The sequence below is a fragment of the Podarcis filfolensis genome (genome assembly GCF_964270895.1).
Source record: "Podarcis filfolensis genome assembly, chromosome: 3".
NCBI classification, from domain to species: Eukaryota; Metazoa; Chordata; class Lepidosauria; order Squamata; family Lacertidae; genus Podarcis; species Podarcis filfolensis.
This window is the reverse complement of record NC_139606.1, coordinates 39,104,426-39,128,724: the sequence shown is the minus strand read 5'-3', so window position 1 is coordinate 39,128,724 and position 24,299 is coordinate 39,104,426. Positions and strand designations below refer to the sequence as shown.

At 39.6% G+C, this 24,299-nt stretch overlaps 2 protein-coding genes across 5 annotated transcripts in view; one reads left to right on the top strand and one right to left on the bottom strand.

Annotated features, from left to right (window-relative positions):
- The window catches only part of DDX43 (DEAD-box helicase 43), a 21,736-nt gene extending 7,228 nt beyond the window's left edge, over positions 1 to 14,508 (bottom strand). Inside the window, exons 1-11 of the mRNA XM_083607266.1 lie at positions 14,066 to 14,508; positions 12,326 to 12,381; positions 10,236 to 10,368; positions 9,731 to 9,880; positions 7,851 to 7,932; positions 6,954 to 7,110; positions 6,747 to 6,865; positions 5,262 to 5,372; positions 3,944 to 4,085; positions 2,402 to 2,502; positions 1,398 to 1,485 (exon numbers count right to left, since the gene is read on the bottom strand). Of these exons, the coding sequence (XP_083463392.1) occupies positions 1,398 to 1,485; positions 2,402 to 2,502; positions 3,944 to 4,085; positions 5,262 to 5,372; positions 6,747 to 6,865; positions 6,954 to 7,110; positions 7,851 to 7,932; positions 9,731 to 9,880; positions 10,236 to 10,368; positions 12,326 to 12,381; positions 14,066 to 14,378 (1,452 nt within the window). The 5' untranslated portion in view covers positions 14,379 to 14,508. The remainder of the gene's footprint in view (positions 1 to 1,397; positions 1,486 to 2,401; positions 2,503 to 3,943; positions 4,086 to 5,261; positions 5,373 to 6,746; positions 6,866 to 6,953; positions 7,111 to 7,850; positions 7,933 to 9,730; positions 9,881 to 10,235; positions 10,369 to 12,325; positions 12,382 to 14,065) is intronic.
- On the top strand, positions 7,960 to 24,299 carry LOC310759788 (uncharacterized protein). 4 transcript variants are annotated; one of them, XM_083607497.1, is made up of 5 exons: positions 7,960 to 8,480; positions 9,189 to 9,334; positions 20,934 to 21,031; positions 21,451 to 21,550; positions 23,872 to 24,299. In XM_083607497.1, exons 2-5 carry the CDS (start codon positions 9,283 to 9,285, stop codon positions 24,024 to 24,026), a joined length of 405 nt encoding a protein of 134 aa, XP_083463623.1. In that variant the 5' UTR covers positions 7,960 to 8,480; positions 9,189 to 9,282; the 3' UTR covers positions 24,027 to 24,299. The 4 variants fall into 4 exon arrangements, 1 of the variants encoding a protein (XP_083463623.1); XR_014546497.1 differs by lacking the exons at positions 7,960 to 8,480; positions 9,189 to 9,334 and having other exon boundaries at positions 19,439 to 21,031; positions 21,474 to 21,550; XR_014546498.1 differs by lacking the exons at positions 7,960 to 8,480; positions 9,189 to 9,334; positions 23,872 to 24,299 and adding an exon at positions 14,632 to 14,793 and having other exon boundaries at positions 20,934 to 23,334.

The following is a 24,299-nucleotide window of genomic DNA, read 5'->3' as shown; positions in this document are numbered from 1 at the left end:
CCAGAGAATCCAGATCCAATGCCTTCTGTGGGTCTGATTAGTCTCCGATTCAAATACTCTCCCCTTTAAATGACTGGGCAAGAGTTAGGCACACAACCCTCTTGCTAAGGCTGTTTTCCCCTAGGAAGAATCCTGAATTCCATGGTGAAGCCTTGGAGAGATGTTGGACTTCCCAAGGTAAATTAGCATCTCTACAAAGCTGCATGAGTCACACAGAGCAGGGAACCCTGAAGCATTTTGTGTAACCTTGGTGATCCAGATATAGAAAAAACACTATGAGGGTGGAGGAAGCACTTCACTGTGACTAACAGGTCTGGCTTGTAATCAGGAGCAATGATTCTACGAGAGCTCTCCAATTCCAGTGTTTTGTGGAAGGCAAATCAGTTAATTTTGCAGGGGTCATGGTAAATTAGCCATCTTATTTGGGATTAGTTACAGATAGGTAGCCGTGTTGGTCTGCCATAGTCAAAACAAAACAAATTTTTTTCTTCCAGTAGCACCTTAAAGACCAACTAAGTTAGTTCTTGGTATGAGCTTTCGTGTGCATGCACACTTGTGTATCTGAAGAAGTGTGCATGCACACGAAAGCTCATACCAAGAACTAACTTAGTTGGTCTTTAAGGTGCTACTGGAAGAAAAAATTTTGTTTTGTTTTTATTTGGGATTATGCACATTGCATTTTGGGTATAAAACCCAACATGCACAATCCCAAATAACATGGATGATTTTACCGTGACTTCTGCCTCAAAACTGAGAAATTGACCAGTTTCAGCTCACAAGCATTGGATTTTAGACATACACACTTTGTTGAAATGTTGTATCCATACATAGATGTCTGAAGGTCTCAAAGTCTTACCCAGGTCTACCCTGTGGGCAAGAATGGACAATACTGCTCTTATTCTGTGCATGAGAAAGAGGAAGCTTAAATAATTTCTCTTCAGGGGAGAACAGAGATGGGGCCACAGAGCCTTTCAGCTCACCGGAACGTTTGGCTCCTCCTCTCCTTGAAATCTTTCCATTCCAGCTGCTTATTAAAAGAATTATGAACTAAAACAGTGTTTTTCCTCTTTCCTCCCATCCCCTTTTCCATCATGTTTTTAGACTGCAAAGAATAAGGGCTGGGACATTTGCAAGCCATTCTGGCAGTCTTTTAGGCTGAAGAATGTGATAAAATTGTTTTAAAGAAAAAAATGTTGCAATCTGTAACTTCTCGCATTATTAAGATTTCCATTTTATAATTTTCATTTTAGCCTGGGATATTATTAGATTTTGAGTTGCTATCTCTTTTATAAATATAGCCTAGTTCACACACAAATCAAGACTAGACATTGTCCAGTTTATACAGTATCATTAAAAACAACACAGGAGTAATAAGCCCAAAACAGAAAACAACTCACCGCTAGATCAAGAGTACCAACATACACAATCATAGGATCTTTCAAATATGATTTTGCAAGACGGCGGACACCATCTGGCCATGTAGCACTGGTAGGAATGAAAAGGAAAGTCATTTTGTATTTCAACCCTATTACTGTCCTGCATTCTCAGGTTTCCATCCTAAATACAAACAAGGTAGTTGCAAATAGTTTGCTACTATGAACAACAACAAAATAAAGAATTCAGTTACCCAAGAATAAAGTTTCTCTATAGAAAGGTGTTGATTTAATTCCAGAATGGGGAACCTTTTTGCTTCCATGGGCCAGATCCTTATCAGGACTGACCTTGTGGGGCAAATTTGACAGGTGGGTTGGGCCACTCAACTGTCAATCACATTATACCTTTATGATTCCACACAACTGACAGGTGAATTATCCTGTCCACCTGTCAAAATCCCTTTCACACGAGACTGATGGGTGCTTGACAACTGCTATACAGTACAAGTGGTGTTGCTAGCCCTACACTTGGCACTTTGGAAAGTGCTGAGCACAGACAGGGCTGGCAAAGTGCTTCTTTCCTCCTAGGGCAGAGGAGAGTGGCCAGATGGAGAAAGAACCCTGTGTTTTATAGGCTCCCCTTAGTTGTGGGTGCCTGAATTCTACCAGTCCGCTGGATTCATGAAAGTTTCCATGTGGTGTAATAGTTAGAGTGCTGGAAGATAACATGGGTTTGAATCCCCACTCAGTCATGAAGCTTACTGGGTGACCTTGCAGTCACACACTCTCCACCTATCCTACTTCACAGGCTTGCTGCGAGGATTAAATGTGGAGGAGAAACACGTACACCACCTTGAGCTACATGGAGGAAAAGGTAGTATGCAAATGTAATAAAACAATATTTCACACTTACCTTTCTCCCCAAGGTCATTATAATAAATTGCATAAACCAACTTTGGGATGTAGCACCCAGATACCATATTTTCCATTAAAACACATCTTCAGATGAAGCCATGAACCACACGTACCTGGTCATAACCGTTTGCCTATCAGGGCGGATGTCTAATAAAATCTTCATTATTTGAGGCTCAAAACCCATATCTAGCATTCTATCAGCTTCATCCAACACCTGTGAAACACAATAGTTATAAACTGTTGGCTTTCTGAAACTCCATACCAAAACCACTAAATTTCTAAACTATTATCTGCAGAGCATGTACAAGTTCATTTTACACGTATACTCTCATCACTATGTCCTTTGGCTTTCCCAACACAATACCTCTATTTTGACTCAAAATCTACCTAACTCCTTTCTGGGGCTGTTGTACAAGAGATAACATAGATAAAATAGGTATCCCTAAGGAAGTTTCCGGTTGCACTGTGAATAATGCAGAATTAGACATAGTAACGCTATATATGAACTAAAAGAAGTGCTTGGGAGACATACTTACTTTAAAAGATAATGTTGCATGCTTACCATGTAACCAAGGCTGTGAGCCAAAACTGTGCCCTTGGGTACCCATTTACACAACCGTTTTCCAAATTCCCCTCCCCTCTCACCTCCCCATATATGCAATAACTTTCTGCTCATGCACCAATGGATGGTTGTGGTAGATCCTATTGAAGGACACCTAAAGGAACAATTATGTGATTACTTAACAAAAGTTGATGTTCAAAGACACCTTCCCATTGAAAATCACCTGATCTGAAAAACATTCATTTGCATTAAATAAAAGGACCTTTATACCATCTGTTCATATTGTGACTAAAATATTACCAGACATTCTGAATTCTTCTTTAGCATTACTACTAGCCCTGTCCTTCTATTTTTTTAACACCCCTCTTCATTATATCCATAGTAAAAGGTAAAGGGGAAAGGACCCCTGAACAGTTAAGTCCAGTCAAATGCGACTATGGGTTCATGGCGCTCATCTTGCTTTTCACGCTGATGGAGCTGGCATTTCTCCGCAGACAGCTTTCCGGGTCAAGTGGCCAACATGACTAAACTACTTCTGGTGGAACGGAACACCATGATGAGTGCCAGAGTGCATGGAAATACTGCTTACCTTTCCGCTGCAGCTGTACCTATTTATCTACTTGCACTGCTATGCTTTCAAACTGCTAGGTTGGCAGAAGCTGGGATAGAGCAACAGGAGCTCACCCTTTGAATCATCGACCTTCCGATCGGGAAGCCCAAGAGGCTCAGTGGTTTAGACCACAGCACTACCCGCGTCCCTAGTGGAATGGTCTCCCTCATGAGGTTGTGAACTCTCATTCCTTGGTTTTTAAGCAAAAGTTGCATGGCCATCTCCCATGGGTGCTTTAGTCGAAACTCCTGCATTGCAGGGGGTTGGACTAGATGACCCTTGGAGTCCCTCTTTCAACTCTACAATTCTATTATCTTGGCCACTTGCCATGCAATGTTAACTGTTGGAGGTATGATGACAGTGATTAGCAGGAACAGAATGGAGTATTCTGGAAGAAAACATGTAAGTTCCCTATTGCAATATTTTCTTGCAGGTTATACTTGCACATTACTCCCAATTTAATACAACATTTTGACTACTTGCCAGGTATGTAATGCTCCTCAGATTTATGAAGTTGTTCATTTGGAGGTCATTCAATCTACCTGGCGTAGCTATAACAATGTCCACACCTTTGGTAACCACGCTGATCTGCCCTTTCCGGTCTCCGCCACCATATATGCAAATGCTAGAGAGAGTTTATCCAATATTTAGCTGTTTTAAATTAAAACTATATGGTCATGCTACTGTGCATTTTAAATTTTTACATTGAACACAGGTTACATTAAATACCCTGCATGATTTATTTTTTCATGTAAATTTGGCTGCAGTCCAAATCCTCTTTGTGCTGGACTGCAGAGTTGGCTTAGGCAGAGGAACACCCTGTGCAGTCTGATGCCATCATTCCGCTGGTGCAGAGTTCCCTGATGTGCCTGCTGAATGCGAGGCTGAACGAAGTACTGACAGGGGGATTCTCATCTGCCAAGTTTGTACAACAGAAGAAGAGTGTTCTGGGGGAGGGGCTGGTCTTCTGGATCCCAACCTAGTCCCCTGTGCTCTCATTTCACAACACTGAGCCTCACTACTGCACCAGGTCCAGGCTGGCACAGTGATTTGCCTGCCCTCCCACTTTCCACCCCAACCACGGAGAGGAACAGGACTGGAGATGCAGCAGTGGTTCCACTGCAGCATTATTTCTTGCCATGGCCTGGCCAGGGTTTTGACTGTCTCACAAGCAGGTTGTGGGGTAGGGCAGGCAGGGCAGAGTTGCCTGTCTGTCTTTCTGATGCTGAGTTTCACTTCTGCTTACTGAGAGGGGAAAGGTCAGGGAACCCAGTGCAGATGGGTGAAGCAGCAGGAGTACTCGATTGGCTCCACTGCTGCACATGCACCAGGCCTTTTGACCCTCTTGGTAAGTGGCAGCTGTCCTCTGGATTACTGTGGGATTGCCCTGTTTTAGTAGCAGGAATAATATTTGAACAACTCTTTAGAAATGCTGAGAAAGTTGTTTAAATATATGTCGTTATTGAACTATGTTGATGTTTCTCCTAAACATCTGGAGGGACTTAGGAATGCTTATTTTAGTCAGATGTAGGAATGAAAAGTTTTAAACATGATCATAAGAAAGCTAGAAGGTGGCAGTTGAAGACTGTAAAATTTCTAGATAGAAATTATAATCTCTACTGCAGTCCATACAGTATTTGGCATACTATTGGGAATTTGTAGATGTTAAATACTAATAAATCCATCAAAAGACTGTAAACATAAAAATACTACTTGAAGTGTTTCACAGTGGCGTCTTTCAGAGATATTGTGACACATTGCAGTACCACTGCCAAAGTAATGAAGATGATGTAAATATTACCTTTTAATTCCTTTATAGGAATATTTTGAGCACTCTGCCTCAACTTGAAGAGCCAGTTCTCGAGTGGGAGTGAGAACCAACATACCTGGTCCACCACGTTTTTCTCTAGGTCTGTAAGAAAATCCACCCTTGATTAGATATACATAAATTATTTAGATGTACAGTTATACATAAAAAATACGAAAGGCAATATTTTAAGAAGAGAACAGAGGAAAACCTAGCAGACAGGCTAACTATGCTGTTTGGCTTCCATACAAGTATCATTTAACTTTGGTTAAAATTAATTAAGCCCACATTTCAAAGCATAATTACCTGGAAGTAAGTTCAAAAGCACACATCACTTACAAAAACACTTTTATGACATTAGCTGCCTAAATACTATGGCAATGCAAACCAAGTAACTTGGTTTCATGGGAGTAGGAAGAATGGATATTTGTGCATCACGATGCCCAGATGCTTGGGAAAGAATAAAGAGAAAAGGCAGGGCTGCTGGGTTAAGCTGTAACTTTAAAGCTAAAGGGACCCCTGACCATTAGGTCCAGTCATGACCGACTCTGGGGTTGCGGCGCTCATCTCACTTTATTGGCCGAGGGAGCCGGCGTACAGCTTCTGGGTCATGTGGCCAGCATGACTAAGCCGCTTCTGGAGAACCAGAGCAGCGCACGGAAACGCCATTTACCTTCCTGCCAGAGCGGTACCTATTTATCTACTTGCACTTTGACGTGCTTTTGAACTGCTAGGTTGGCAGGAGCAGGGACCGAGCAATGGGAGCTCACCCTGTCGCGGGGATTCGAACCCTCGACCTTCCGATTGGCAAGTCCTAGGCTCTGTGGTTTAACCCACAGCGCCACCAGTGTCCCTTAAGCTGTAACTTAGGGAGGTGTAAAATAACCTAGACTGGTTAGCACCTGCTAACTTGGCATCCCTGAGCAAGAGAAATGTACACATCACTGGGACTCCATAGCCATAGCATCATGGTGGCTATCATGTAAATATAGATAGTAATTCATAGCTGGGATTATGAGGTTGGAGAGTTTGCTTTTTATATCCCATCTGAAATGTTCCATCTCTTAAGGAAATCACAGAGCTGCAGTCCGCCTCCCAATGTTGACAGAAGCCTGCTTTGAGAATTAAGGGGTAAAGCAGGGGTGGGACGTCTTCCTGTGTAGAGCACAACAATGTTTATATTGACTTGTTTATGATAGCATTGATTTAAAAAAATAACAGCAACCTTAACTGTTGCAAACTCTATAAGCATTAAAAAGAATACATTGCTGAATCTCTTTCCAGTTTATGGACTACTGTATGTATGCAAGAGAAAAGAATGGCAACTGATAGTGCAACAGGGCTGGATGACAAAAAGCATGACAGTAGTTTCACACACAGCTCTTGTGACCAAGATTGTGTTAAATCTTATTAACTTGATTAACAAAAACAACCCACCAGGCACAGAATAAATCAAATCTTATTCCAGTTACTTCTTACATTGGCTGCAAATCCAAGTGAATGAACCCAGGCATTAGATAAGCCAACGTCTTTCCAGTACCAGTCTGCGCTATTCCAATGAGATCAAATCCTTGAAGTATTATTGGCCAAGCCTGTGACTAAAATAAACAGTATATTATTACATAGGGCCTACTATTTAAACAGCACAGTTTCTACACTATTCAGAAATAAAGAAAACTAAAATACCTGAATTGGGGTAGGCTTTTGAAAGCCAACTTTCTTTATATTTGCCATAATGTCAGGATAATGCATAAAAGCATCTTCAAATATACAAATAGGATTGGGAATGTGACGCTTTTCATTATCTTTCAGGTCATCACATGTGATATTATTATTTTCTTTTCTTTAAAAGACAACATAAAGAGATAATATTATACTGATAGCAGACAAAATGGTTTATTTATCAATTCCAGACAAAGTACTAAATATCTAGAGCAAAAAATCATGTAGTTTCCACTTTGTTATCATTTCCATAATTAGCTTATGTGAACAACTAGATAAAAGTTGCTTAACATTATTATACACTAAACATAATCAAAGCCAGTGGTAGAGGCTGCTATTAAAAACAAAACATGACCTTTGCCAACAGAAGCTATGATGACAACTAAGTCCCACTGCATGCAAGGAGTTTTATGATTTAGTGCAAATCATAAACATGATTAAAGAATAATTAAGGTTCTTTCAAACTATTACATAATAGAAAGCCAGGGTTTGTAGTGAATGTACACTTGTCCAAGAGCTGCAATCAAACCAGGCTCTCTGATTATAGATGCATGTTTCATTCATGTAAGACATTTTAAAGTGCATACCTCTGGAAATGTTCTATGGCTGATGGCATCAGCTTTCAAACCTTACAAGCTATACAATGAGCTTATGCGTTTCAATCCTAACCCCCCCCCAAAATGGCACGTAAGACCTATCCTGTGTGAAATATGCACACAGCCTAGTCTTATGGTGTGCATCTAAACTCAGTATTACCTACTACTTTGCAGACATTGCCTTCATCTTCTTAAAACTATAATCCATTTAAAAATCAACCCAACTTTCCAATAGGCCATACAACTTTCCAATTTAAATTATTACCTCCACCTATCAGCTTCTTCTTGTGACATTGAAGCAACCTTTAGAGATTCTTTGTAAAAACATTTTTCAATTGGAGGCAAATCTAATAAAATTAAAGAGAAAATGGGTTATTTTAAAAAGTAACTTCTCAAACTACTCAGAATAGAAAAGAACACCATCTTCATTAAAAACAACAACCCTGAACTCTATTCCCATGCCAGCCTATTCCTCATTTTTACAGGTAGTTCTATTGAGCAGACACACAATTCAACATGGCTTGCAAAGAAATGCCGATAAGAAACTACACCAAATATATTTATCACATAAAGAAGGGCTATCAATAAGCCCTTGAACACTTTTCGTTTACTAGAAACCATAGCATGAGTATGGAAATTCATTTTTCCATAATCACAAAGTTTCACTAGATTAAAAAATAAGAACACCCAACCACAAAAACAATTTTTGAGCTTTCTTTTTAAAAAGTTTGTACCACAGTCAGTACTGATCTGTAAACTGAGATGTGGATGATGGGCAGTCTTGTATATCAAGATACTACTTCTTCCCAGCTTTGTATTCAGGGATTAATTTTTAAATCTCTACAGGCACAGCAAGACATTTTGAATTCAGTACCCTGGTTTCACTGTTACTTCTGTTTTTTTTTTAAAAAATGATATTTTATTAAAGTTTCAAAAAAAGGTTACAAAGATGATAAGAAAATAGAAAAAAGAAAACAAAAAATACAGAATACAGAATAGAAAAAGAAGAAGAAAAAAACGGTTAAAAATAAGTCCATCTTTCAATGTCTTGCCTTTCATTTACTTGTTTCCCTGACCTCCTCACACCTCCCTTTTTTGTATTCCATTTCAAATGGTTAATTCAGCAAATCCTTTCCCTCTTTGTTTTATCTTAGTTCTTTATCTTAACATATTATAGCCTTATATTTTAATCTATTAACAAACCATTTTTACATACTCCTTTTTAACATTGTTACTAAAACCGCTTCATTTCATTCCGACATCATTTTAACATTCATTAATTTTGCAGTGTTTCTGTAAATAGTCCTTAAATTTCTTCCAATCTTCTTCCACCGACTCTTCTCCCTGGTCTCGGATTCTGCCAGTCATTTCCGCCAATTCCATATAGTCCATCACTTTCATCTGCCATTCTTCCAGGGTGGGTAAATCTTGTGTCTTCCAATACTTTGCAATAAGTATTCTTGCTGCTGTTGTAGCGTACATAAAAAAAGTTCTATCCTTCTTTAACACCAATTGGCCGACCATGCCCAGGAGAAAGGCCTCTGGTTTCTTCAAGAAGGTCTATTTAAATACCTTTTTCATTTCATTATATATCATCTCCCAGTAACAGGTTTCACTGTTACTTCTGAGTAACATGAGAACAGTACATCCATCCAGGTCTGCCTGAGTGACCAATCACATTAGTGTGAACGACTGGTATGCCCTATAGTGCTGTAGACTTGTCCATATATTATATGCCTAACTCTGTGGGTAAGTATGCCTATGGACACTGGCACCCATGTTTTGTAGTGGCATTAAATTAGTGCATGAAGTGTGGTCAATATAGTATATTGTGTTAGCACAACCTTTTATATCTAATTGAAAGGCTTTTTTTGTACCAAGGTGCTACCTCAGTGTGATATGACACTTAAAATACTGCACTAACACTATGGCCTTTACACCAAATCTTATCTGATTTTTGCGTTCAACCGTGACCACATACCAGGCAGTTTTTAATAAATATAACAAAATCAATAGATGATCAAATGTTCTCAGAATTTCTTAGAATTTTTTACATATCAAAGTAGATGATTTTCACAGCTAATAAAGCATTTATATTGAAGGATGACCACCTACAATTCCTTAAAAAAAATATGTTACACTAACCAGCCCACTTCATAGCTTCATATTTAGCTTTATTTTCTCGAAGGGAGGCCCAGTTAATGGATTGCTTTGGATTACTGTATCCTGACTTCAAAGCACCGGAATGACTTTCTTCATAACGAGTGGTTCCAAAATCTTGGTGTTTAAAGCCATCTGTTAAAACAAAATTAGAAAATGTTTAACCAAATCAGAACCTATCAGATTATGCAGCTTAAATTAGTTCTTGGGAATTCAGATAAAAAGTTTAATTATGAACCACAGAACAGTTTCATTTCCCTGCAATCTAAAGACAAACTATGTGAACCAATACCATGTTTTATTTTTGGATGCATCACAAGGCCAGCTTTATGAACTCCTCTGGATATTCCTACACTCCCTACACTACTAGCTTTCAGTTTATAAATGTCTCTTCAACAGAGTGGATAACTCTAATCTGGGTTTTATACAAGCAGAGCAGTCTGCAGAGAAAGCTTAAATATAAAACACATATCAAGTTTTAAATTCTTACCTTTAACATACCTTTCTCCTGCGTTGCTTTGGCTGCACCTCTCAATAAGATCATCAATCATCATTTTGGCTTTTGCTTGCTTATCATTACCACCAAATATCTTTATTTCAGCTTCATAATTGCCCTTTACAACCTAAATGTAAGGTTTTTTTTACTTAGTAGAAGAATCAGATATTAGATTCCTGCAATATACCACTCTAAAATTGTCTTTCTGGGTACTAAAAAGTTATTTGATAAGTACAAGTAAGATTTCCTAAACCACTTGGATATCTTGCAGTCAGAAGCAATATATTAGGCTGAAAGTTTTCCATTTCTAAATATGCCTTGCTTCATTACAATGAGAAAAAGTAACATAATAGATAGGAGTCTAGTACCTTAGGCAGTTTCAAAGTTACATTAACTTTTATCAGAAAATTAAAGCAGTCTTCTCATATTTCGTCCATACATTCTATCAAGGTGTGGGGACAGCAGGATTGTCATTACTTCCCCCACCCTTTGTGCACCAGCTGGCACTAACCTCTGTGCAGTCAGCAAAAAGTGAGAACACTCTGCGGCCAGTTTACATATAGTACTAAATTATAGTGTCATATGAATGAATACACATACCCTACCACATGACTGGGATGACTTTGATGGCATTAAGTTTCAGTTTCTTCTCAGATCATCTTTGCTTGTGAACCAGAGATTGCAGTTTATAACCAAGTCTGGTTTAGTTTAACAACCAACCTACAGAAACTATCACTTAATCTGAAGCTGCAATAACAATCCAAGATTAGGAGAAAGCAAAACTAAATGATGCCAAAGTCCAGTTCTGGCCACACAGGAAAGGAAGCAAGTTGGGGCTCACTCCAGCTTGTGCATATAGCACTAAACCACAGTTTAGTGTTATGTGTGAGCAATCTATATGTGGATAGGTAGTATGTGATTAGGAACCCTGGCACAACCAGAATTTGTAATTACAAACATGTGCACACACCCACACACACCTGGATCCATGAAGAATCCACTCACTTCCACAGAAGACAGGGCCAGAAGATATGACCATGCTCTCATTCAATGTATTAACTAGATTAACTAGAGTGTGCATAAAATATGAAAAAGGGTATATACCCAGGGAATATTTTATAACTCATATTCAGCCCTTTCTTTAAAATCCAAACAATATAAGGTGAGAGTGTGCTAACGATTTGTCATCTCCTAAAATATTTTCAAATACTCTAGTAAAAAAAGCTGTGAGCTGCATCCAAGTTCTACTCAAACTAGACTCACTGAAATGTATCTAAGTTAGCTATGCCCATTAATTTCAGTGGGTCTACTCCAAACATGAATAATATTGGATATAATTTTTGAACTGATATGAATAATGTATCCATCTACATTATGTTTGCTTTATTAATTTTTTTCCTTACTAAATAATTTCAGTTGAAAAATCTTTAGCTGTAGGAAAAACTTCTAAGCTATTTATAGAGTATGTTAAATTAACAATTTTAATAATGTTTATTAATATATGTCTAACAAGCTGCCTGTGTAATTTGATTCAAAAGCAAGTCTCATTAAGTTTAGTGGGGCTTGCTCCCAGGGAAGCTGGTATAGAACTGTGGCCTAAATAAAAACAAAATAGATTTAGGACTCTGGTAAATTTTCCAGAAAATCTGCATCATCGGCCAATAGTCCCAGTGGTTTTCAGCAGAACCTTTGTTCTTCATTGGAAGTCACTCCTTACCCATCTGCTGGCACAATCCATGTGTTTTTGATGATGCTTACCAAATGTTGCACTAACATAATGTACAATCATAAATAGTACTGAGGTTTTACTTGTTTGGGGGAAATGCTTGGGGTTTAAAAACAGTATAGCAGCATCCCCCCCCAATTTAAGTTCAGTTAAGCACTACTAAACTGATTCAAGTACATAAAGTACTACACACTAGACATTTTCTCCCCAATTCCTTTGTTAATTGCTTCGTGATCACAAATATACACATGACCCCACTCTTTGCAAAGAAAAGCAGTTATTTTGCAATGCAACAACCAGTCTTTTGAGTAAAGACTGGGTTTTTTTAAACAAACACTTAAAAAAAATAGTGCCTCACCTGTATTTTACAACCTGATGATTCCTGAAGCTCTTTTATTTTACTTCCACTTCGACCTGTTGCAAAATTAAAATACATTCGCAAAATTTGGCCACATTCCTATTTTAGCTAAATGTTTTCAAAAATAGAACAATGCATACTGCTACTGGCAAAATGCAAACATTATTTCTATCACAAGTAAAGGAAACAAGGGCAAGAGTCTGAAGGCATCTAAAGAGGGTGCAAATTTTTACATAAAAACACTCAGAAGTGAAGCTGAGCAATTCTTAGGTTTTCCCCAGATGAACAATTCCTATCCCTATGTTAACCAATATTTTGTTGCAAAATGACACAATGAACTTATGACATAAGAACACCAGTATAATAGTGGTAATATTTATGCAACTTTCACATATTTCAGTGAACACGCTTTTCCCTATGTACAAAGCTAAACTAAACCATTTAAAGAACACCAAAGTTTGTAAACATGATCATATAGTATTAGAGATTTGGGTCCAACTCAATTACAGAAAGGGATTTTTGCATGGGGCTAAAACAGATAGTCTTAAGAATCATGGAGGTCCCTTAGACACTCTCTGTACCTTTGACCGCCTCCCTCTGTCAATCCTCTTTTGGGCCTTGATACATATGCATTTCCTAGGCTTACTGTTCCATGTCCACAATGAACAAAATTCTGCTGCTGCTTTTCCTTTTTATTGGCCACCCAATTCACGAAAAGGAAAATATTAGGGCTGCACCATTTTGCACAGGGAATTGCAGGCATGAGTTTCCTTTCCATTTCTCTATCTCCAGTGACAGTTCATTCAGATTTGACATCACTTATGTTGCAAAAGTGCTAATGACTATAAAGTCAGCGCTCTTTCTCTTTTAAAGAGAAACTAAGTACACCATAGTAATGGTAAAAGACCCCTGACAGTTCTTTTCAACACTATAAAGTTCTTATTTCTGGACATCCTTAACAGTGCAATCCTGTTCATGTCTACTCAGACTCAAGATCCACTGAGTCCAATACTTATTCCCAGGTAAGTATGTATACATTTGCAGCCTTACAGTGCAAATCCAACAGTGGGTCTACTCAGAATTAAGTCCTACTGAATTTATGGGGCCTTTCTCCCAGGTAAGTGGGGTTAGGACTGTGGTCTTGATAACTTTTTAGCTAATAAATCTATCTTCCCTCCCTGGCCCTTTCCCCTGTCATAGTGCACAAACATATAACTCCACCTCTGCACTAGCAGGAAAACACTGTACAAATGTAGCAAGCAAAAGGCATACACTCGTGAATTCACAGGGTGCTCTATTGAGTTGACCTTAAAAACAGCCCTGCGACGTTAGAGGGTGCTATTTATTTTCTGGGAGAGGAGCCTATTTGTTTACCCAGCCACTTTTTCTACATAGAGTGTGCACTGTTAAGTGGTATATAACCCAGTCTCATAAACAATGTGGTATTATACAATTTACTATCCAGGAGGCAGTCCAAATTCAACACGCTGTCTACTGCAATCAGCAAGGGAGTCAAGTCCAACACTGAACGACACGGGAGTCAGAAGCCTTAGGATTGTTCACAGCAACAACCCGCTTTGCCAGGGAAGGAAGGGCGCCCCCCCCCGTTTGCGCTTTTGTGTGTGTGTGTGTGTGTATATATATTATATATATATAGTTTGGGGGAAGAGGGGACTTCTCTCCACCCGCCCCCCAAAAAGAGATCACTCCAAGTTTCCCCTCACGGACAGCCACCGCTACCTATGAGGGTGCCCACGAGGGAGTTATCCAGGTGGAAGCACAGCGGCGGCGACCCGGCACGCTCCCTGCCCGCCCCTCGGAAGGGGGCTCGGGCCCGGTACTCCAAGGGCCCCGACTGCCACGGCTCGCGGAAAGGCGCCGGCCGCGAACCCCATTTCCTCCCGCCACCGCCTCTTTCCTCCTCGTCGTCTTTGCCCGCGGAGCCACGTTTCCCACTAGCCCTCGCCGTCACCGGGCGCCACTCGGCCAGAGAGGGTTTGGCGGAAGCTTGGCGGGCCTCGTCCTCCTCACTTTCCGCCTCCCAGTCGGACATGGCGGGAGAGGGGAGCCAACAGGGACGGTACTGCCGTGAGAGGAAGGGAAGGAGCCACCCGAGCAGCGGTTGTCAACGCCGCCCTCGCGCCACCAAACCGTCGCCTCGCCCCGCCTCTCCGCGTGCCCCAATAAACCGCCGGATTTAGGCGGCGGCTCGGATTGGCTGGAGCGCTTCTAAATTCCTCGCGTGTGATTGACAGCGCGGGCAAGCGCCCTCGTGGCTCGCGTGCGAGAGGGAGGGGCTTAAGGCGGAGGCTTGTTAATAGGTAGCAGAGCGCAATTCCCTCCAAAATGTCGCTGGTAGGACAGTTCCCCTCAGCTTGCCAAATGGTCCAGGAGGTGGGGAGTTGTTGGAGAAGCTTCTTCTTAAGTGCCTCGAAGAGAGAGTGGTCCGGCTTTTTCGTCGCGCGCGAGTTTTACGCACACTCTTTGTAAGCAATGCTGAGGCAATTTATTTCTCCACAGGGTAAATACTGTGGTGCTGGGCGGGTGCTGGTCAGAAATCCCGCCAACGGGATCATGTTGAGTGGAAAGTAAATCTCGAGTAGGTGTGCTTCATAAGTCTTAAGTATTACCTAATCCTGGTGTCAGACTATTTTGCGCTTCAGGGAAGGCTAACTACTTGCCCCACCCACCCAGCCCATTGCTAATTCCAATTTTCAAAAAGAGATGTCTTGGTGGGGCGGGAGGGGGGGGGGAATGAAAAACGTGAAACTGCTAAATTTATTTTAAATGGCAAGGATAAGCAATGCAACAATCTTTATTTTTTCAAATGCAAAAGAAAATGCTTTAGCACACAAATCATTGTGAATAATCTTGTGAACTGCGATGTTAAAAGTTAAGTCTGGTAAAAGTTTCAATTTCAGGCACATCAACACCTCACTTTTCCTTTGCAAAATCTGCCACCAATTCCTTTAGCTCAAGTGCTTGAGGATGTTCAGTTGGTATAGTTGCCAAGCCCCTTTTGCAACACTTTTCAGCGTATGCAAGTTTTTATAAGGTTGATCTTTAAGAAACCGCATTCACCATTTGCTACTGACACTGGCAGTGTGAGAAGATGCGTTTTTGTTGTACTATGAAGAGAAGTAATCCTTATGGCAGCATAGACTTTGGAAGTCTTCAAGTTATTCCTGTAAGTTCACAGCACAGATCTTCAGCATCAATATCTTTGTGCCCATTTATGCATCAACGGTTTTTCTAAATTATTGCAGGCCTTAAATACATCTTAAGACTGTATATATATCATATGGGAAGCCAACTAGAGAATTAAATTGTCTCAGCTGTTGGAACCTCTTCTTCAACAGATTGTATGACCATGTTTAAGACAGCATAGTAGAAACCTACTTTGAATTTCTGCTTTGGATCTTGTGGTGTCTCTGGGCCTCATACTCCAATTGGTGTTTATTATTTTCTAACTTGTTTTGTCTCAAAGTCTGGTAGTAGTCCTAGCTCTTTTGCAATCTCACTGGCTTTACACTGGCAGCCCACAGGGTAATTATTGGTCATTTGCAATTGGCTTGTAGCTGAATTTAAATTGGCTTACTTATTGTGTAGTAGCTTGCCTGTAATATTGACTTCAAAAAGGGTGTTGTATCATGTAACTTTCAAATTGCAACAGCAAGGGCCTTAGCTGCAATTCTAGAAGTATTGCCAGATAAATCTTTACTCCACGAACCCAGAAATAGTACCTCAGGTTAAGAACCTTGCTTCAGGATGAGAATAGAAATTGTGCGGCAGTGGCAGCAGGAGGCCCCATTAGCTAAAGTGGTACCTCAGGTTAAGAACAGTTTCAGGTTAAGAAAAGACATCCAGAACAAATTAAGTTCTTAACCCGAGGTACCACTGTATATACTACCAAGATGATATTTCATTTGTTTCAAAGCATCAGCCCGACTCTCCCACCTTGTTTCCCTCAATGGCTTAGCAATCATGCCCAAGTCTGATACATGGCCAGCTAGAATTTGCCGGCTCTGAGTTGATGCAGAGAAATAATTATAGATCTGTTGAACCAAACTGAAGAAAATAGTTGCTTCCAGACAACACTGAGCAGTAATTTTAATCTTAACTTTTGTATGTTTTAAAGTATGATTGTGATTTTTTTCTTTGTCTTTTATGTTTTTGTTTACTGCTTTGAGGTTTGTTTAAAAAAATACAATCAAGCTGTGTATAAATTTTATGAAATCAATCAATCAATCAATCAATCAGCCATTGACTACCAAGTTTAAAGAGTGTGCCTTGTAGGGAACAAAAAAGGCATATGAGTTTATATCTAGGACTCTATTTTGTATGCTATTTTCTTTGCCTTTCATGTTACTCCCATTATCACAACCTTGGCCATGCAGATTCTCAAATGGTAATCCCACTTGCTAAGCTGTCCAAGAAGAGTTTCTGTCATAAAGGGGCCTGTAGCCTCTTTAGTGGAAGAAATCCCAAGAAATGCTCCCGTTGTATGTTGTTCAGTCCCAGCTCCTGCCAAACTAGCAGTTTGAAAGCAAGGTACTGCTCCGGCGGGAAGGTAAATGGCGTTTCTGTGTGCTGCTCTGGTTTCGCCAGAAGCGGCTTAGTCATGCTGGCCACGTGACCTGGAAAATCTGTCTGCGGACAAACGTCACCCTCGGCCAGTAAAGCGAGATGAGCACCGCAACCCCAGAGTCGTTCGCGACTGGACTTAACTGTCAGGGGTCCTTTACCTTTACCTTTTACAACCTTGAATGGGGTTGCACTCTCCCTGAAGGAGCAGGTTTGCAGTTTGGGGTTGCTTCTGGATCCAGCTCTGTTACTGGATGCTCAGGTAGCCTCAGTGACAAGAAGTGCCTTTTACCAACTGGTTCAACAGCTGTGGCTATTTTGGACTGGGAAAAGCTTGCCACAGTAGTTCATACATTGGCTACTTCAAGACTGCATTACTGCAATGCACTGTAATGCGGGGCTTCCCTTGCAGAAGCTGCAGTTAATGCAGAGTGCTGCAGCATGATTGCTGACAGGATTGAGTCCTAGTCAGCATATAACACCTGTGCTCAGAGATCTGCACTGGTTGCCGGTTTGCTGCTGGGCCAAATTCAAGGTGTTACTGTTAGCATATTAAGCCCTTAACAATTTTGGACCAGTTTACCTGTGATCAAGTAGGTGGCTTTGCTGTACTTTTCAGTACCTGCTAAAAACATTCCTGTTTAGATAACTCAAAGGTCAATACTGTGCCCCTCTGAGTTCTGTACTCTAGATACCTGCCTAATTGGCCTCATGATGGCACCAGCCCCAATATTACCTTATTAAGTAAGTCTTAACTACTAATTAAGTTTTTTAACTGAAATATCTAGTAAAGCATAGTTACTACATGCAGTACAGTGGTACCTCTGATTACAAATTGAATCCGTTCTGGAGGTCTGTTCGTCACCGGAAACCGCTCGTAACCTGAGGAGCCATTAGTGAAAGTGCACCTCTCGCTGCACACGCGCCTCTGGGTGCATGATTTCCACTCACATCCCAGGGCAAGTTTCGCAACTGGGAGCGGCTACTTCCGGGTTACCGGAGCTCATAACCCACAGCATGTGCAACCAGAGGTACCATTGTACATGTAAACTTGCTTTTCTTCTCTGCTGCCTCAGTTTCTAGAAAAGCTCTCCTCTTGGGGCGTTTATGATTGTACCACTATTTAGCTGGGAATTGTGCTGTATACACGGGGCAGTTTATTTCTTGCATTCCATGTGTGCGTGCTTTTGCGTTGTCCATAGGGCGTCCTCATCCAAGGCTCCGTCTGCCCTGTACATTAAAAGTTGTATCATACCATTTGAAACATGGCTTCCCCCAAAGAATCTTGGGACCTATAGTTTAAGGTTGCTGAGAGTTGTTTGGAGGCCCCTTGTCTCTTCACTGATGGGACCCAAGTGGCAGTCCATAATTCTCCCCATTTAATTTATTATGAGGAATTATAAGGCGAGGAAGTCACATAACTGTGGACATAAGTGCCTTAGTGCACTTAGTTCATTGGTGGCCTTTTTTTTAAAAAAAAAAATGTGTGACAATATTTTTCTGGGTGCGCTATCACCCTCTACTGTTGTTAGTGAGGCACTTCTCAGTGCTGAGGCTGAGAATGGCAAAAAATCATTTTTGTTTTTAAATTAATCTGTTTTGTGCAAGTCTGGTATGTTGGAAAACTTGTATCTCAGAAATATTTTTTAAAAATTGGTCAGGCACAAATGTAAACCAATATCTGCATGCATGCCCATAATAGACCTCAGGTTTCCAGAACTTGGAGAGGATGTGCTACAGCAGGTGGGGCACGTGTGCACACACACTTTATCCCAGTTTTGTTTAAGTCTGGCAGATTGTAAAACTTGTAACTCTAAAATGGAAAAAAGGCCATAGGCAGGTAAACAAATGCTTGCACTCATGCCTGCAATGGACCTTGGGTTCAGAAAGTACTAATTGTGGGGTGGGAAAAGCAACAGAGAGTTCAAACATATCCCATCAAGCACCGCCTGCTACTGTGGATGACAAACACTATGACAGAGTTTAGTTGAAAGTGCATTTGTAAGCAATATTGTTTAGTTGAAACAGGTGCATAAAGACAGTAATATGTTAGCATTTCTAATATGGGTAGGTAATCTGTTACTGTGTGGGAGTATACATCTGGTGGTTTAACCCTAGCACCTGTGGAGATCTTTAGGTGCATCTGATGACTAAAATATTCACATTCAATGTGCATAGTGCAGTGAGGTTGCTGAGCAGCACAGAATGACTTGGGAGTCTATTGAGTTCACAGGACCTCAGGGAATTAGGAGGCAATACTGAGACGATGTCAGAAGAGGGGATAGAACATGGAATAGGAGGAATATAAAAGGAAGCAATGTAATAGGAGGCTTCTAAGGCCAAGGAGAACACCCCAGTACTGATTAACGGAGAATCAAATGGCATACAATACCTGCTATGCTGATTCCTTAGCTTTGACTGCATCGTGGCTAACCAGAGGTTGAAGACTCAGACATAACGAACTTATGTGACGTGTTCCACTAGCATTTATTTAAGTTAAAGAAAAAAGCATATACATTATAGTTATTTTAACCTGTTTTATTAACAACAATATGGATTCAGTTTATCATGAAATTACAATTAACATTGTATTCTAATATAATGGCTTAAGCCATTTTAGCATCAGTGGAAATGTCCCTTATATTTTTCCATTACTGTCATACAACCAATCTTTAGGCACTTTCCCCTCATATTTTAGCCAGTTTTAGTTTCTCATAACACACCCAATGGCCAAAGGTTTTGTTTGTGGAAGTATTCCATATCTGTTTGAATTACTGGAAATTTTATGAAAACCTAGGAAACAATTTAAATAGGCATAACAATTTTTGATGTTGCAGTCAATTTGAACAATATTAAAACAATTTTGTGGTAAAGAAGGGTGCTGAAGCTCAGAAAGGCAAATCTAATTATTCTGCAAATAAAGCCAATGAAGTTAACAGAATCACACCAGGTCAAAATTGGTCTTCTTATGGTTATTTATTAAGGCCCCAATTCTAAAAACGAAAACAAAACATTCTTGTGTGTGAAATGTTCATATATTTAGGATGGACTAAGGCTGTGATTCTAAGCACATTCACAACAAAATCTTATGCATTGCAGTCTTATGCATTCAGAAGCAAGTAAGTCCCCCTGGCCCAGTTCAAACATAAAACTAAGCCAAACCATGGCCAAGCATGAAAGAGTGAGTGCGTAGATATTCACAGTAAAAATCAGTTATTTCAGTCCTGCTGCTGCTGCTCGGAACTAAGTCATAGTTTGGCTTAGCAATACAGCATGTCCAAATCCGGGCTGTTGGTTTGTCTCTTACAAACCTCAGAAGATAAGCCAAGAACAAACCTTAGCTACAGCTCATGGTCTGCACGGGGTGAGACAAACCATGAGCCTGGGTTTTGGCATAATGCCAAGTCAACATGGCTTTGCTCTGGGTAGCACAACAGCAGGACAATTGTGGGATGGGGGAAGCAAAATTGTTACGGTCTTTGCTGTATCAGGATGCCCACACATTCATGTTTAGGCATGCTTTGGTGAATGAGTTCAACAGGGCTTACTCCAATGTAAGTGTATAAAAGATTGTAACTTTAGGGCCAAACTACACATTACATACACATTAGCCCAGTATCTCTTTGTTCGTTTCCCTCTTTAATAAGCCGCCTCATGAGGGAATTATTGAGAATGTCGAAATACCAGGCAGAAAGAGTTAAGCACTGCCTCCCCACATCACATTCATTTTTCTGCTCAATTATACATTCCAGTACATCTTGTAGAGAACAAGGGCAGCAAGCTATCATATACACCTTTGTGTGATGTAATTTGGCCCTTAATAGAAATAATTCCCATTGAATACAGCACTTATACACCATGCTTCAGCTTGCTTTTGCTTATATATTTCATTTTTCTTTTTGCTAAATTTTACTGTGCTTTAGCATAACACTTTTATTTATCTGCTTTCTGTTACTATTTGTGCATTAATTTTTAGAGTCAACATGACATCTGGATTAATTTAGGGAAGTATTATTTTCCTCAGGAAATAATTGGAACAATGTCATTCACACTTTAAACAGATGCTTAGGAAAACTTGGAGCTCAAACCTGCATTTTCTTAACCTTGACAACACTTGTTGAGGTAAGCTAACAGAATTTTTGAATAGTTCAGAACTACATATAGAAACTCATGGGCAGTACAGTTTTATAAAGTGTTTTGGATTGATTTGTCTGGTCAGATGGACAGAAGCAAGTGCCATTGTATTTAATGACAGCAGTCTGTTTAGGTATGAATATCTCATACACATTTACTGTGGTTAGTGTGATATACTGAATTCTAAGTTTGAACACTGTTATCTTTATTTAAATAAAACTATATCATATGAGCAAGAAGAAAATATATATTTTAGATACTATCATCAGAATTATTATTATGTTCAGTTCTTTCTTCAACTTGGAACATGTGACATGCCTATCAAAATAAAATTAATCGTTTACATTGTAATCCTCAAATCGTTCGGAAGGATCAAATTATTCCCTCCTGTTTTGTTGTTTTTACAGCTTTCATATGCTCTAATACACAGGGAGATTGACAGCTCTTCAATGAATAACAATGGAGAAGTTCATTCTGTCCCTGCTCCTACACTTCATTATCATTGTGGTGAGTTCAGTAGTATTCAACATGAAAATTTGGTAATTATTTCAGCAGGAGGAAAGATGACCCACATGCTATGTTGTGCATGTAGGAACTCCCATTGATGATATATGAAATCCACACTTGAACATTCATATTAAAAAGCAAAACCTTCACATAATTGTTTTTTAAAATGTACCAGTGTAATCAGTGTAACAGTAGAAAAAAGACCATGTACATTTAGAATAGCATTTGCAAATCCTGCCAGTGCAAAGGGGTGTGTGTGTGTGCTGGGGATGGAGTGAGAATACGAATTGTTAGCTGTAACTTTGCAAAGGTATTCCTGATTTGTATGTATTTTGAAAGTAGCCAACTTTCAAATTATGTGCATAATTAAAACAAGGAGGACTCAAGCATGTCCTCTGATTAAGGCAAAAATAGCAATTTCTGGTAGGTGAATCATCTAAGCCAAGACAACCATAGTTGCCTTGTAGTAGCAACCCTCTCTAACCCATAGCTGAAATGGAGCTCCATTTAGATGCTGTTGTCTCCATAGACGTAATGGAATGATATTGCATGTTCATCTATTTAAAATGGGAAGCAGGTCTAATTATTTGTACACGTGTTGCTTGCCTTGTGCCTTTGCTCTAGCTCCTTTGTTAAGCTAGATTTCACATAAAGCACAAAAAGGCACTATTAAACATTCAGTACATAAAATAAAGGTCTATTGTCTGTATTCTATTTTTTTTAATAGGGAAAAATAGCTTTGGCTGGATAAACTGCAGATATCTAAATAAGGAAGTATTTAAACTCTTGTCTCGGAACTTGTTTTGACAGAAGTATATTTTATATAACAGAGGAAGGAGTGACAGGCATAAACTATATGCTCCTCTCCCTTCCCCCCATAGTTTGCAACAGATGCAACTCATCAACACACCTCTTTTTGCTCTGCTTTTGACAAGTAGATGGGCAGAAATGATCTGTTGGGAGGACAAATTTTGTTTAGGCACCTCCAGTTGCCTCCTTGTAAATATATTTTGCTTAGGTGACTCCTTGTAAATATTCTGGAAAATCTGTTTTTGTTCACATAAACATTTTACAGCCATCAACTTTCAGCAAAAATTATACAGCAAATTGTAATGGTAAACTGTAGAAAATTACGTGGGAAGTGAAAGACAGCCATGTGCTTCAGTGTGCCTTCTCTTTGTATTTACCATGAGCTTTGACCAAGCAAAAGCTGCAGAACAGCATTAATCATCTGCAGGTATCATATGAATGGCACAGTATAAACAATTTACAATTTGTTTGTACTTTCACATAAGATTAAGAGGAAACATCAAGAAATTTATTTTGTATAAAAGAACAATGGAGGCAGAAACTACAACAGATGTAGAGTAAACAGTTCAAATTGTTTGCAGTACAATCTGCAGCATTTAACCATGATTAAGACTCTTGTGACATTTTTATGTATAACATCATTCTCAGCAGGGCTGGCTTGTAAACGATCACATGCTCTGAGTGAGCTAGTAGTGGCATCCTTCAGTTTGTGGAATGCCTTTGGAATCACTAGAGAAGGTTGAGCACAGGACATCCTGCTCATGAGCATACACAGAATGTATATTTCGGAGGGGGGGATATAATAAATAGAAATATTTGTTACCAATGGGAAGTGAGATTGGAATGTGCTTATAGGCTTTTAAAAGATTTCTGTGGCAAAGCTTAGGTATGACATTGTAAATATTTACTAGTATTGTTGCTTCACATTAGTCTTAATAAAATTTGGGAAGTAAAATACATTTTTTGGGGGAGGGGGGAGAAACTTCAATTTCCTGGAAGCTGTGAATCACAAACCTCTGTGGATAGAGTTTGGGGACAAAGACTGTTCTGAAACATCTATTCGAAAGTCACACCCGTTTCTAGGTTCCCATTGTTAAAACCTCTACGGGCAGTTCTGTAAACCTTTCTTTCTTCCCAGCACACCTTCCAAGAACAAATACTTGGAGGATCTGACAGGTAGTCTTCACTGTCAGATGAGTTGTATTTCCTTAGTCTTTGTGGGGAGGACAAATGATTAACCCTTCATTCCTTCTTTCTATCTACATATTTTTTTTACCTGTGCTTGTGCATACTCTTTTTATTTTTTTCCTTAACTCTTGAAAAATAATTATTCTATTTTCTCCCTGTTCTACTTTCCACTGTTTTTCTTTTATCTCTCCAACCTCATACAGTACTTCTATTCTCCCCAATCTTTGCTTGTGCTATCACTCAGCCTCAGAACTGGAGGACTGACTACATCATAAAAGGAGAAGATATTACATCTGAAGCAAGCTTCTGTTTCTCCCTTGTAGAGATTTCTGCCAAAATTCTTCAGATTCACAAGAGGACCATCAATATGTTCAGAAAGTTTGAGACAAGAGAAAAATTCACATTGAAGGTCATCCCTGATAACTTGGAATTGTGTACATTTCATAGCAAAAGGGGAAAAAGGTCAGTCCTAACCTAAAAAAAGTGCTGTGCAAAATACTTTGTCTCAGTCTTATATCTCCAAAGAGATACAGACACTAAGGAAGCTTGCAACTAGCAGCCATTTCTAATCTTTTATTATGGGTGTTCCTTCGTTAGCAGCTGCATATAGTAGTTTTTGTTGCAAACATAAGTGGTCTAATTCAGGGCAAATATTTATTTTAACCAAAAGCAAAGTGCTTTTATTATCTTGAGAATTTTACTTGCGTACTTTAGAAACATGGTTTCTACATGTTCAGATCTGTTGTTTAAT

Excerpts from the sequence above, each read along its gene's own strand:
- LOC310759788 (XM_083607497.1), top strand. The coding sequence starts at position 9,283 with ATGCCCTATAGTGCTGTAGACTTGTCCATATATTATATGCCTAACTCT. Across the intron at positions 21,032-21,450 it reads CCTTGACAACACTTGTTGAG|CTTTCATATGCTCTAATACA; the intron begins GTAAGCTAACAG and ends TTGTTTTTACAG. Across the intron at positions 21,551-23,871 it reads TACACTTCATTATCATTGTG|AGATTTCTGCCAAAATTCTT; the intron begins GTGAGTTCAGTA and ends TCTCCCTTGTAG.